General features: G+C 46.6%; 1 protein-coding gene across 1 annotated transcript in view; it reads left to right on the forward strand.

The window, feature by feature from the left end:
• The window catches only part of LOC307203780 (NXPE family member 4-like), a 16178-nt gene continuing 1415 nt past the window's right edge, over positions 1-14763 (forward strand). The window contains exons 1-6 of the mRNA XM_079954898.1: positions 1-322; positions 7856-8018; positions 8197-8257; positions 8671-9391; positions 10731-10792; positions 11621-11842. Coding sequence (XP_079811024.1) covers positions 7920-8018; positions 8197-8257; positions 8671-9391; positions 10731-10792; positions 11621-11842 — 1165 coding nt within the window. The 5' untranslated portion in view covers positions 1-322; positions 7856-7919. The remainder of the gene's footprint in view (positions 323-7855; positions 8019-8196; positions 8258-8670; positions 9392-10730; positions 10793-11620; positions 11843-14763) is intronic.

The following is a 14763-nucleotide window of genomic DNA, read 5'->3' on the forward strand; positions in this document are numbered from 1 at the left end:
TGCTCTCGCTCTCCCAAGTGAGAGGTTTAAGTCTGCCTGTCTATTTCAGCACTCTCCTTTGTTCTGCCCTAATTCCATGTTTGGGGAAACCTTGAGATTGCTAGCTTGCTTTTCTTAGTGAGCTTAGTGGCACATGCTCAGAGGCTCTCCGTTTCTCTCCTCTGGCCCTCCCCTTCTCCCATGGCCCAACCTACCCAGGGCAAATTCCTAACTGCAAAGCAAGGGGAAGAGAATCAAATACTGTACTAGCCTGCCTATCCTGTTGATCTCACCTGTTGCAGCTGACATCAGGGAGGACAGCGTGCAAGCAAGAAGGGAGGAGGTGAGAGACAGAGTGGAGGGCATGGAGGAGGCTGGAGGAGGAGGTTGGTGAGTAAGAGGTTAACTGGGCTCAGGGCAGGATCTGAGTCCAAAACCCTTCTCCATCCCTTGTGGGTCATGTAGGAAGAGAAACCTGCACACTTTCAGTAGGGCTTGGAAATGCAATTCAGCTATTCTATTGTGGCCTTAATTCCAATGGTCACCTTTAAACTGACTTTCTTTGTACATCGGCTGGGTGAGGACTGCAGGGCCCGCTCCCTTCCAGGGCCTTTTCCAACTGGCCCAGGGGGCGTGGCCCAGGACCTCTCTCCCAGCTACAAAGGGACTCCTGCTGCAGTGAGGCCTCGGACCATCGGCTGGGTGAGGACTGCAGGGCCTGCTCCCTTCCAGGGCCTTTTCCAGCAGGCCCAGGGGGCGTGGCCCAGACATTTATTTGGAACAAACTTTTTGGGAAGGGTGGGAAGTGTTCTGCCATTCTTCCCTGTTCCAGGTGGTTAATGTGCTTTAAAATGTCCTCAAGCAGTCGGTGGCAATTTAAATTTAAATTTAAATTTTTATTTTTATTTTCCTTTTTTCCATTGTTGTGGGTGGGTGGGATGGATGGATATTTAGTTGGGGATTAATTTTAGTATAATTGTTCTGTTTCTTTTTGTTGTTGTTGTTTTATTGGTTCTGTATAGTTTGTGTTTTGTTTTTAAGGGGCGGGATCACGGCTGCCTGGGAGTGGGGCCCCAGCCAACACGATGGCTGGGACAAGTTCCACAGGGGGTGAAGCACTGGGACATCCGATCTCGGTGATCATGGGCAGGAGGCGGAGTTACGCTAAGACCAGACCATGTCATTACCGAGGAGGCAGGTTTAGTCGTTGTTTGAAGACTATCCCTGCCTCCGGGTCTGGCCTTGACCAGATGGATACTGGAATCAACAGGGGAAACCTACATGACCTGAAGGTGTTGCTGTGTAATGCCAGGTCAATGATGAATAAAACCACTGCCATCCACGACCTGATTGTGGATGGAGGATTTGACCTGGCATGTGTGACAGAGACCTGGTTGGAGGAAGCAGATGGGCCTGTCCTTGCCGCTGCTTGCCCACCAGGTTTCTCTTACGCACAGCAACCCAGGTTATATGGGCGGGGAGGGGGGGGTTGCAGTGATTTTTAGAAAGTCACTAGCTTGCACCAGGTGTCCTACTGGGAAGATCCAGTTTTCTGAGTGCATGTTCTGGAAGTTGGGCAATAGGGGCAGTACAGGATTCCTTTTGGTGTACCGACCTCCCCGCTGCACCAAGGATTCCCTGTCTGAGCTGCTTCAGGTCGTGGCGGATTTTCTCCTGGAGACACCTAGTTTGGTTGTCCTAGGAGATTTTAACATCCATGCCGACACGACCTTACAAGGGGCTGCTCGGGACTTCGTGGAAAGCATGGCCTCCATGGGGCTGTCCCTGAATAAGTTTGGCCCAACTCATAGTCATGGACATGCCTTAGACCTGGTGTTCACCTCTAGTGACGTGGGTGATCTGACACTAAGTAAAAGTGAAACAAAAGAAGTGCCATGGTCAGATCACTTCCTGGTGCAACTGGACTTCTCTGCGACCCTTCCCCTCTGCAGGGAGGTGGGACCAATTCGGATGGTCCGCCCCCGCCACTTAATGGATCCAAATGGTTTCCAGAGAGTGGTAGGGGATGCTTTATCCCATGTTGATGGCCTTTCAGTTGATTCCCTGGTGGCCCGCTGGAATGCGGAGTTAACCAGGGCTATCGACTGTCTGGCTCCGAAGCGCCCTCTCCGATTGCCTGGAGCCCGGACAGCTCCGTGGTTTTCTTCGGAGCTGAAGGCGATGAAACAATCTTTGAGACGGCTAGAGCGTCGGTGGCAAAAAACTCACTCCGAATCTGACTGGACACAGGTTAGAGCTCAACGTCGAGCCTACCAAGTGGCGAGAGCGACGGCGAAGAAGACTTTCTTCACCGCCTCTATTGCATCTGCAGAAAATAGTAGCAGGAGACTCTTTCAGGTGGTTTGTAATTTAACGGAACCACCTTTACCACCGGGGCCTTGTAAAGACCCCAAGATCTCCTGCAACGATTTTGCAAAGTTTTTTGCAGATAAAATCACTCATATTCGGAAGGAGCTAGACACCACCGTGGGAGCAGTGCCGGGGCGGGAGAGTGCTAGAGCTCTGTCTGGTCAAGTTGCATGGAATCAATTTCAATCCGTTACCCCCGAGGATGTGGACAGGCTGCTTGGACGCGTGAAACCAACCACCTGTCTCCTGGATCCTTGCCCATCCTGGCTAATAAAAGCAAGCCGGGAAGGGCTGGGCGATGGGCTCTGCGGGGTGGTGAATGCTTCCCTCTGTGAGGGAACATTCCCAGATCCGCTGAAAGAGGCAGTCATTAAACCGCTTCTTAAAAAACCATCTTTAGACCCGGCCAGTATGGCCAACTATCGCCCAGTCTCAAATCTTCCTTTCTTGGGCAAGGTGATTGAGTGCGTGGTTGCTGAACAACTCCAGGCACGCCTGGAGGATGCGGACCATTTGGATCCCTTCCAATCGGGATTCAGGCCTCATCATGGGACTGAAACTGCCTTGGTCACGCTGGTTGATGATCTCCGGCGAGCTAGGGACAAAGGTGAGAGTTGTTTCCTAGTTCTGCTGGATCTCTCAGCGGCCTTTGATACAATCGACCATAACATCCTTCTGGACCGTCTAGAGGGGCTGGGAGCTGGGGGCACTGTTATACACTGGTTTCGCTCCTTCCTCCTGGGCCGTGTTCAGAAAGTGGTGGGGGGGGATGAGTGTTCAGACCCCTGGGCCCTCACTTGTGGGGTGCCTCAGGGTTCCGTCCTCTCCCCCATGCTTTTTAACATCTATATGAAGCCGCTGGGAGAGATCATCAGGGGGTTTGGACTGGGTGTCCATCAATATGCAGATGATACCCAGCTCTACCTCTCCTTCAAATCAGAACCAGTGAAGGCGGTGAAGGTCCTGTGTGAGTGCCTGGAGGCGGTTGGAGGATGGATGGCGGCTAATGGATTGAGGTTGAATCCTGACAAGACAGAAGTACTGTTTTTGGGGGACAGGGGGCGGGCAGGTGTGGAGGACTCCCTGGTCCTGAATAGGGTAACTGTGCCCCTGAAGGACCAGGTGCGCAGCCTGGGAGTCATTTTGGACTCACAGCTGTCCATGGAGGCGTAGGTCAATTCTGTATCCAGGGCAGCTGTCTACCAACTCCACCTGGTATGCAGGCTGAGACCCTACCTGCCTGCGGACTGTCTCGCCAGAGTGGTGCATGCTCTGGTTATCTCCCGCTTGGACTACTGCAATGCGCTCTATGTGGGGCTACCTTTGAAGGTGACTCGGAAACTACAACTAATGCAGAATGCGGCAGCTAGACTGGTGACTGGGGGCGGCCGCCGAGACCACATAACACCGGTCTTGAAAGACCTACATTGGCTCCCAGTACGTTTCCGAGCACAATTCAAAGTGCTGGTGTTGACCTTTAAAGCCCTAAACGGCCTTGGCCCAGTATACCTGAAGGAGCGTCTCCACCCCCATCGTTCTGCCCGGACGCTGAGGTCCAGCGCCGAGGGCCTTCTGGCGGTTCCTTCATTGCGAGAAGCAAAGCTACAGGGAACCAGGCAGAGGGCCTTCTCGGTAGTGGCGCCCGCCCTGTGGAATGCCCTTCCAGCAGATGTCAAAGCAATAAATAACTACCTGACATTCAGAAGACATCTTAAGGCAGCCCTGTTCAGGGAAGTTTTTAATCTGTGATATTTTAGTGTATTTTTGGTTTTTATGGAAGCCGCCCAGAGTGGCTGGGGAGACCCAGCCAGATGGGCGGGGTACAAATAATAAATTATTATTATTATTATTATTATTATTATTATTATTATTATTATTATTTGTAACACCCCCTTGCCCACCCAGCATGGGGCTGGGGAAAAGAGAGGGGTAAAGACACTCTGAAGGAGCCCGGGTTACATCACAATGTCCTTTTCCCTTTCTTCTCACCTGGAACCTCTCCATATAGTATAGGGAAGGAAATGTTCATGATTTCTTACATTCATGGTACAGTATTCACCTGCCTGACCCTAATTCCCTGGAAAAATCCAAAGGACTACATCTGGCTGGCAGAGAGGGACTGGTTTTAATTTCTAAGCTAACATTATTGTGTGGGAACCAGCTTTCTTTCTTCTGGGTGGGAACATTTCATTTCAAAACTGACAGGGTCACATAAGTTCAGTATTAGAGGACGGCACAAGTGACAAATCGCAATACAGAGTTGTTGAGTGGGAGTGGCCACTGAAAGGTCACCCAAAAGAGGACCAAAGAGCAGACAGATTTGCATAACATGTACTTGCGTTGATTTATATGTATAGATGCAAACTGAGAAATAATGAAACTGTGAAACTGGGACAAAGAGAGAGAAATAATCATTGTGATTTAAAGAGAAACTACAATTATGTAAGTTTTTTTTCCTTAGACGGATCGCCTTGCCCAATATTTTTTTGGGGGGAAGGCTAGGTCTCTCCCCTCTCATTCAACAGAATAGTGGACTGCGTTGCACAACTGTTGTAAACCACGCTTGACCAGCCTCAACCCCACCCCTGTATGCAATCCCCTGGGTGTTGCCTACTTATCTACGCAAATTGCTCCACCACATCATGTTCCCATTACAGGGGGAAATGAGCAATACCTTTGCAAAGGAGGTAAAGGTCAGGAAACAGAACGCTGCTGAGGAGACAAAAGGTCAAGGAGGGAGCATGGCGGCTAGACAGGTGTGGCATGTCTTATGCTGTGGGGGTGGGGGTGCCTCACCCTGCGACACCAACCCTACATTTAGGGTGGCATAACAACCCTAATAGAATTTTGCCAGTGATAGCATTCAAGCGACTTGACCACGAATCAGAATGAGCTTGAACAAGTTTAGATTACAGAAGCAACCCTAATATCATGAGAGGATGAGCAGGATTCTTAAAAAAGCGCCCCCTGAAGTTTGAGAAGGCGAAGGCTTGGGATGTCAGTGTCTTTGTCATTTTACAATATTAGACTTCATATTCTTTCCTGTATGACGCTGCCCAGCATTAAGATGTTTGCTGGCTCCCTTAGAAATTTCCTTAAATGTACTTTTCATAGCTGTCGTCTTTGTTTTCCTCTTGATCTCATTTCAAGGCACCGAACAGTTAAGCGAGTTCAACTTTGATTTTCAAACAGATTAATAGAGAAGGTCAAATATAAGAGCAGTTTCCAGTAATTGAAAAAGGCAAAAAAAGAATGTATTCAGGCATTACCATCTATGTTTTTCCTTCTTCTTCCTTGTCTTTCACTGCCATGGACACTTTGAATATTATCTTCCTCTTCTCCCAACTGTCTTATTGTTCAATTTTATGGCAGCAAACAACTGCTTTGCTTCTCTGTTATTGGTAGCAGTTAATAGAGTGCCATGCTGCAATGCTATTAATTTAAAGGGCAACCCCCCTCTAGATTTGTTGCTCTAGGCTAATTTCCAAAGTTCCTGCCTTGTTCACAGCTTTTCACTACTGAGATCCTGAAAGATCCAAATTTCTACTCCTCCCCAGGTTCAATTAGGTGCATTGTGAGTCATTCTCATAATGCTATGTTTCATTTGGAAATGATGAGATTTAATTACTATGTCTCTGGGACATTAATTTGAGGTGGGCTTGGGGCCAACTCCCCATGGGACTCTGAGTCCCTTAAGTCCATGATTGGTCAGAGAAGAATGGATGGAGGCAGGATCCAGGGGAAAGCAAGGCATTTCTGTTATTTTTCTGTTGCAACAGAGTTCTCTCCTTGCAAGAAAGTAGGAGAGACTTCGAACAAAGGTGCTCAAGTCCCTATAAAGGCTTTTGAAATTGTCCACCCCTTAAACCAATACCACCCCAATAAATCATACATACATCACAGGAGGTCATCTCCCACAGAAATTTGAGCATGAAGCTTCTCTCCTGTCTGCCAGGATATCTGATAATGCATTTCCAGGATAGCCAGGTCATTCCTTTCAGATGGTAAATATTTTAGTTTCTTTTTTTTTTCTTTTTTTTACAAACTAACACCTTGTTGTTGTTTAGTCGTTTAGTCGTGTCCGGCTCTTCGTGACCCCATGGATCAGAGCACGCCAGGCACTCCTGTCTTCCACTGCCTCCTGCAGTTTGGTCAAACTCATGCTGGTAGCTTTGAGAACACTGTCCAACCAACTCGTCCTCTGTCATCCCCTTCTCCTTGCGCCCTCAATCTTTCCCAACATAAGGGTCTTTTCCAGGGAGTCTTCTCTTATCATGAGGTGGCCAAAATATTGGAGCCTCAGCTTCACGATCTGTCCTTCCAGTGAGCACTCAGGGCTGATTTCCTTCAGAATGGCTACATTTGATCTTCTTGCAGTCCATGGGACTCTCAAGAGTCTCCTCCAGCACCATAATTCAAAAGCATCAATTCTTCGGCGATCAGCCTTCTTTATGGTCCAGCTTTCATTTCCATACATCACAACAAGGGAAAACCATAGCTTTGACTATACGGACCTTTGTTGGCAAGGTGATGTCTCTACTTTTTAAGATGCTCTCTAGGTTTGTCATTGCTTTTCTCCCAAGAAATAACACCTATTGACAACTTAACAAAAACTTAAAAAAAATTCCTTCCAGTAGCACCTTAAAGACCAACTAAGTTAGTTCTTGGTATGAGCTTTCGTGTGCATGCACACTTCTTCTTCTTGTTCTTGTTATTTCTCTCATACCAAGAACTAACTTAGTTGGTCTTTAAGGTGCTACTGGAAGGATTTTTTTTATTTTGTTTTGACTATGGCAGACCAACACGGCTACCTATCTGTAACTGTTAACAAAAACTTGCCAGACTGGTTTTGCAGGCAATTACCTCTCAGGCAATTTTATGAATGGGATTTGCAAGTGAAAGACAATGGGAAAGTTTTCCCCACCCTCCTACTGCAGAGAAATATTTGAGGTCCTTCTGGGAGAGCTCCACAACAAGATCTAGATCCTCCTTAGAGGTCTGGTTTGATTTTTGTGGCATTAAAAGCCTCTCTTCTTCATCCACTGCTAGGTCTGAAATCTTTACATTAGCTCAGAGCTTTCCAAATTTTTCAGGTTGGTGACACACTTTTTGGACATGCATCATTTCGCGACACAACCATTCAGTTTTACTAGCAAACCAGAGGTTAAACTAACCCTTTTCAGCCCTAGGAGGACAGTGGGGAGCATTTGTGCGACAGACACCTACACACTGCAGCCGACACACTAATGTGTCGCAATACACAGTTTGGGAAGCTCTGGATTAGCTGTTCACCCTGCGAAAAAAGTTGTTAGTACTTTTTCTTTGCCCTGCTAAAGTTCCGGAGAATCTCCTTTCTCGTTCAAAATTTGAAATAGCATGATGAGGGCTAATCAGTGTCACAAAATGATATTATTTGGTGGTGTGAGCAGATGGCCTGAACTATCATCTTGTGTAGTTATGTCATCGCCTACCCCCCAACTTGCCCTGTTCATGTTGTATGTGGCAGGCTTGAAATCAAAGGTGGCAACCCTTGAGGAAACCCCCCTCCTTCTTTCTCAGAAGAGACCAGAATGTATTTGGCACATACCTGGAGACCGACAGCTTTCTTGGCCCTGGTGCTGGGAGCAATCATCATCCTCAGCTACATCTTCCACAGAACTGACACAAAGGTAGGAATCCTCAGACTTTCCCCCTCCATTAAAGCTCATGTCTGTCCGGTGAAATAAATAATTCTGAAGTTTTGTGTGTGTAAATGCACTGTGAACATTCATCTGGTGGAAATGAAGAGTGGAGACTGCGAAGGTAGTGTGCAAACTCTCACCGTTATTTCTTGTTGCAATTTTCAAGAATTTCATTTGTGGAGAGCTGAAGAAGCAGTCAGCAGCAAACGAAATGGCTATGGATATTGGTAAGGGCTTTTGCTTTCAAACATCCATAAAACATTTATTTATTTTATTCATAAGAGTATTCCTAAACAACCAACTCATTAAAAAAAACTGATGTGCAATAAAATCACTAAAATATCATTAAATTATAAAATATAGAAGAAGCGGCCGACGTCAAATCAAATTAATTCTACAAAAATGCTTAGCAAAGCAGAAATGTTTCCAGCAGATGGTAAAATTGTGGGTGTTTCTCTAATGTCAATGCAAAGGGGGTGTCCAAAATATTAGGCAATTATGCTAAAAGTCTTAGTTTGTGTGGAAAGTGAAAAGCAATATACCGGTGGGGGGGGGGAGCACACTTCTGTTGATGTAATAAAGAAAAAACAATTCAAATGTCACCTTCCCCACAAATGATAAATGAACCCCATGTTTTCAGACATTTCTAGCATTGAAATCGCAGGCAGCAGGAGCAAAATTTGGCCAATGAAAGATGGAACCCCGAGACATACTAGAATGGAATGGGCAGAAAAGGACAAAGAAATTAAAGCTGTCCTTAGAAAACTAGATGACCTGATGCCCAGCATCACTTTCATGGATATAAATACCACCTCAAGTGCCAAGAACAGCAAGGCCACCATATTAAACTACAAAAACTCTTATTGTGTTGGCGAGCATTTGATGGTTCGACTGGATTTATACAACTACTTGGGCAAGAGGAAGGAATACGGAGGAGACTTCTTACGAGCGAGGATCTTCTCTTCAAGTCTTAGGGCTGGAGCTTCTGGGCACATCACAGACTATAGGAATGGGACGTACCTGGTCAATTTCACCTTATTTTGGGAGGGCGATGTCAGAGTGTCCATCTTGCTCATCCACCCCAGTGAAGGAGTTTCTGCACTGTGGGCTGCAAGGAAAAAAGGCTACGACAAAATAGTTTTCACGGGCAAATTTTTAAATGGGACATCAAGTGTCCACATTGAATGTGGTTTTAACAAGACCACAGACACAGAACTGTGTGAGTATCTAGATGTACGAGACCGAGAGGCCTTCTATTGTGAGAAACCAAATAATGTACCTTGCGATGCTTTTGTTAGCCTGAAGTCCAACAACAAGCCCATCTCCTACCTCACTGCCTTGGAACACAGCCTTTTTAGCAGGTATTGTTCTTCGCTTCAGGCTTTAAAACACCTGGGGTCTCACCAGCCAATTGTTACCATTGTTTTCTGACCCGGGGGGGGGGGGGATATTACACAGTCTACATGAGTACCATGTATTTAAAGCACATGGCTTCCCAAAAAGAATCCTGGGAACTGTAGTTTGTTAAGGGTGCTGGGGATTGTAGCTCTAGAAAATTACACTTCCCTAGAATTCTTTGGAGGAAGTTATGTGCTCCAGATATGATAGCCATCTTTAAATATCTCAAGGGCTGTCATATGGAAGATGGAGCAAGCTTGTTTTCTCCTGCTCTGGAGGGTAGGGCTATTAACACTATTAATTTTTGTTCCTCGAAATCAGGGGCACTCTGGGGTCAGTCTTGAGACATTTCAATGTAATACAGTGGTAAAAAAGGTAAAGTAAAGGGACCCCTGACTATTAGCTCCAGTCGTGGCCGACTCTGGGGTTGCGCCGCTCATCTCGCTTTATTGGCCAAGGGAGCTGGCGTACAGCTTCTGGGTCATGAGGCCAGCATGACTAAGCCGCTTCTGGTGAACCAGAGCAGCACACGGAAATGGCGTTTACCTTCCCACTGGAGCTGTCCCTATTTATCTACTTGCACTTTGACATGCTTTCGAACTGTTAGGTTGGCAGGAGCAGGGACTGAGCAACGGGAGCTCATCCCATCGTGGGGATTGGAACCGCCAACCTTCTGATCGGCAAGTCCTAGGCTTTGTGGTTTAACCCACAGTGCCACCCGCGTTCATCTTCAAATCTTCAAATATCTCAAGGGATGTCATATGGAAGATGGAGCAAGCTTGTTTTCTCCTGCTCTGGAGGGTAGGACTATTAACACTATTAATTTTGGTTCCTCCAAATCAAGAGCTCTCTGGGGTCAGTCTTGAGACATTTCAATGTAATATGGGAATGTGGTTGTGGCTCCATGGTAGAGCATCTGTTTTGCAAGCTGAATGTTCTAAATTTGATACCCAGCATCTCCCTGTAGGGGAGCTGCTGCCTGTCGGTGTAGACAATATTGAACTTGATGGAGCAATGCTTTGACAGGTAGCTTCCTTGATTTCACACACATCCTCCACAGCTGGAGCACTCTGGGGTCTGTCTTAAAGAAACTCCAATATAACTTTCCATTTGCACTTAATGAGAACATGACAATACAATAATCATCTTGCCGGAACACACCAAGAACCATCTAGCCAAGGCTTCCATTTCCGATAGAGGCCACTGAGGTGTGAGAACGGGGTGGGATAAAGCCCACAGCACTCTGGGTAATGGACTTATATTCCAACTTGATTTTTAATGGCCATTTTTTTTCTCATAAAGGTCCAACACTGGAGCTGAGATCCCTCAGACATTTGGGGACATTCGTGTTGTTGCCTGTGAAAGTGAGCTGGACATTCTGATTATTGTCACAACTTTTGTGTGGTCTATCCAGGGGCATACCTAGGGGTTGGTGAGGCTGGCCCCTGCCAATGGGGGTGGGATGACATAAAAACCATGCCTGTCCATTCTGACTTGAAGTGGCTAGTAGCCTAGCCCACCTGTCCACACACTCCCTGGGCTTCTCCTCCTCTGCTCTGGACAGGTGGGCCACAAGGGACAGGCGGTGCAGATACAGCTCTTTGCCAAGGGTGCAAGAAAGCCTAGGCTCGCCATCCCCAAGCATATTTTTTCTGGGCTCAACCCAACCTAGTGACTCTGGCCCCCAACCTCCTCCTGCACCCCAACCTCTTGTGTGCTTTAGGAGATTCCCAAGAAAGACGCTTTTCATTCAGCCAGACCTTTTGGATCTTGGTGTCTTCTCCTCTATTTTAAGCTAAGATTTTTGGGCTGCTCTCCTGCCTTCCACAGTTTTTAATTTTATCCTTTATTGCTGCTCTTGTCCTCAGACCCTCCGAAACCTCTTGGCGTAGAAGCAGGAGGCCAAATAATTACTACAAATAACTCCATTGCTATTCTGGTTCTTTCCCATCCTTGAAAATGATGCCATCTTCAGGGCTTGCACACAGTTTGCCAGGTGCGGAATTGAGGGGCTGCAATAAAGGGTTTTCCCTGCTGGCTACTGTCCTTCTTCCTATAGCTTTGGGATCCCCAATGATTGCCCAGGAGGCAGTGGGCCCAGTCACACTTTCAACCCTGCCCCCCCCCCCCCTTACAGTGCTGTAGTCACAGAGCTCACTGGCACCTGCTTGTCTCTCATTTCCTTTTGATAGGCATGGCGATGACCACTGCGAGCGAGAAGTGCAAGGTTGGCATGAGGTCCCCATCTCCCAGGGGCTTCGTCTGGCAGAACCAGTGGCATCCTGTGTTCTGCAGCATGTCAGCTTTCCATACCTTGGATAGGATTAATGCTTGCTTGAAACAAAAGATCATTTACCTCCTGGGAGACTCAACTGTGCGGCAATGGATGGAGTATCTCACAAAGAGAGTCAATAGTACGTTCTCCCACCTAGATATAATCTCAACGTAGCAAAGCTTCCAGTAACACACAGTGCCTGCTTCTGATATCTCACAGTCCTTTCTACCCACAAAAGAGCCATCTCCTAGTTTAAGTCTAGGGCTGTAAGAACCATATTGTTGTTTTTTCTTGGCTACGACATTCATTATATAAAATACTGAGTAGCAAGGTATAAGAAGGAAAGGAAAGAGTGTCCCAAACAGGTCCCCAGCAGTCACACCCCAGAACTTTACCTCCTTTGTCACCTGTACACTCGCCACCCCCTGCCCGACACACGCAACAGGCATCTGTTCTGTACTTGGAGAACAACCACCCAGCTAAGGCTCAGAGTTTCCTCCTCAGTCTGCTCAACTATAGGGCTTATTTCCAGTTATTCACTGCTGCCTTGGCTCTTGATCCTCACCTAGTTATGACAATACACGGGCCACTCTGATCCCTGATTGATCCTTTTCTAGTCTTTGCCTATGCATGCACCAAGGGAGTAGCAGCAGTGGGGGGCTGCCGGGGCAATTGGCCTGGGTGCGTGGGGGGGGGGCGATGCTCATGCCGCCCTCCCCAAGCCAGCCCCAAAGCAGCTCAAGTGTCACTTCAGCAGTGAGGGCTGGGCTGGCACATGGCAGGCTCCGTTCACCCTCCAAGCCCAGATCCCTCTCCATGCACCGAGCACCAGGACAGCATGCTCTGCTGCTGGCATGCACGACCCACAACCACCAGCATGGCACCTTGGGGTGGCAATGTAACAACCAGCACCCCCTACAGTGCCTACAAAAGGTGTCTGTAAAGATCTCCCCCCCCCCCATAAATCCACATATACAGTGGTACCTTGGTTTACAACCATAATCAGTTCCGGAGGCCTGGTTGTAAACCAAAACACGTTGCAACCCAAGGCGCGCTTTCGCCAATGGGGCCTCAAAAAATAAAAAAATAAAAAATTGGTTGTAATCTGAAAAAAGGGACATGCACTTCCTGGTTTCACTTGGTTCTAATCCAAACAGTTGCAAACCAAGGTAGAACTGTAGCACCCTGCTTGTGGTTAACGCTTAGCTGGAATGAAATATTCAACGCAGCAATAGAGAAATTAAAATAATAATTTATTTGTCAGACAAATAAATATGAGGCACAGTGGTATATGGTTACCAAGCTCTGGCCTGGCCTCTTGCCATTCTGGCCAGCACTTATATTTCCTTAATCCAGCCCCCTTGCTCCTCCTGTGGCTGCCTCTGTCCAATCAGCCTGGTTGGAATTCATATTGGCTGTTTGCTAGAACCAATCACAAAAGATACACCCATTTCCTTCTGTCCTTTTATGGGAATCAAAAAGCTATATATTCTTCTATCTATAAATGACAAATAAGTAGTAATATATCTTACATGTGTCTCAACAAGGAACCTTAATTACCAGCTCACCTCGCCCTATTGCCCTCCAAAACAAATGGTTTAATCTTAAATTTTTATCTTAAACAGATGTCAAGGATCATCATTGAAAGATCTCCTTCCTTTGGAGGTCTCTAAACAAAAACTTGACAAATGCTCTAATGATGTTTCCTGCTTGGCAAGGGGGGCTGGTGGCTGATGGCCCCTGTGATCTCTTCCAACTATATGAAATAAGAATCTAGCATAAGGATTTAACATTTCTTAGCTTCTAATTCCTTTGCATAATTACATTTAAGCAAATATATATTTAATACATAACATAGATAACCTTTTAAAAGGAAAAGAAATCTTAAAAGGATCTCAAACACTTTAGAAAAAGACTTCCCAAAATACTCTCTTCTCCAGCCAAGCCAGTTGCCTTTTTCACTGCTCTTGACCTTTCAACCTTAGGAAAATATGGCTCAAGTTTAATGGGAGGCACATGGTTTTATTTTACTATTTAAAGGTAAAGGTAAAGGTACCCCTGCCCGTACGGGCCAGTCTTGACAGACTCTGGGGTTGTGCGCCCATCTCACTTAAGAGGCCAGGGGCCAGCGCTGTCCGGAGACACTTCCGGGTCACGTGGCCAGCGTGACATCGCTGCTCTGGCGAGCCAGAGCCGCACACGGAAACGCCGTTTACCTTCCTGCTGGTAAGCGGTCCCTATTTATCTACTTGCACCCGGAGGTGCTTTCGAACTGCTAGGTTGGCAGGCGCTGGGACCGAGCAGCGGGAGCGCACCCCGCCGCAGGGATTCAAACCGCTGACCTTTCGATCGGCAAGCCCTAGGCGCTGAGGCTTTAACCCACAGCGCCACCTGCGTCCCTTTTACTATTTACCCACTCTTAATTATGTTTATCTCTTTTTTTATCTTCTGTAATATGTAGGGTCAGTGTAACCTTGGCTGTCAGCCTGTAATTCCCTTTGACTTTGAGAATTGTTTTCTGCTATAAATCAGGGGGCCCCCTTGTCTAGGAGGAAAAACATCTTGCCAAGGTTCTTAGGCAGCTGCTCTTCTGCCTGGCATGAAACATTTGAAGATCTTTAAGCTCATTTTAAGATACAGGCCCTGATCAAGCCTTAATAAAAATGCAGGCTATGATTAGATGCCTCAGAACTGTATGTGAGAGACAGTTTGCTCTTTCTGCTCAGTTCCTGTTTGGAGAAAGGACATCTAGAAGATGTTTGTCCTCTGCTCTGTGGGAGTTCTTTGCAGTGTTGGCCCAGCCTGTCAAATAGGACAGAGATAAAATCTTTGCCCTGAAACAATACAGTACAAATATTTATTACAGTCATAGACCAGCATAAAAGGATGGGATACAGTAATTTAAAATCTGAAAAGCATTTCGGAAAATTAAAGGGTATATAAAAGTCTATGAGAATTTAAAAGGAGCTAAAAGAATATAAAAGAAGGGATAGGAGCATTGGGCAGGTGTGGAAGAGCATAAAAGATGGATATATAAAAGACTTTTCCAATTTACAGAGC

This window comes from Podarcis cretensis (assembly GCF_951804945.1).
Source record: "Podarcis cretensis genome assembly, chromosome: 15".
Classification (NCBI taxonomy): Eukaryota; Metazoa; Chordata; class Lepidosauria; order Squamata; family Lacertidae; genus Podarcis; species Podarcis cretensis.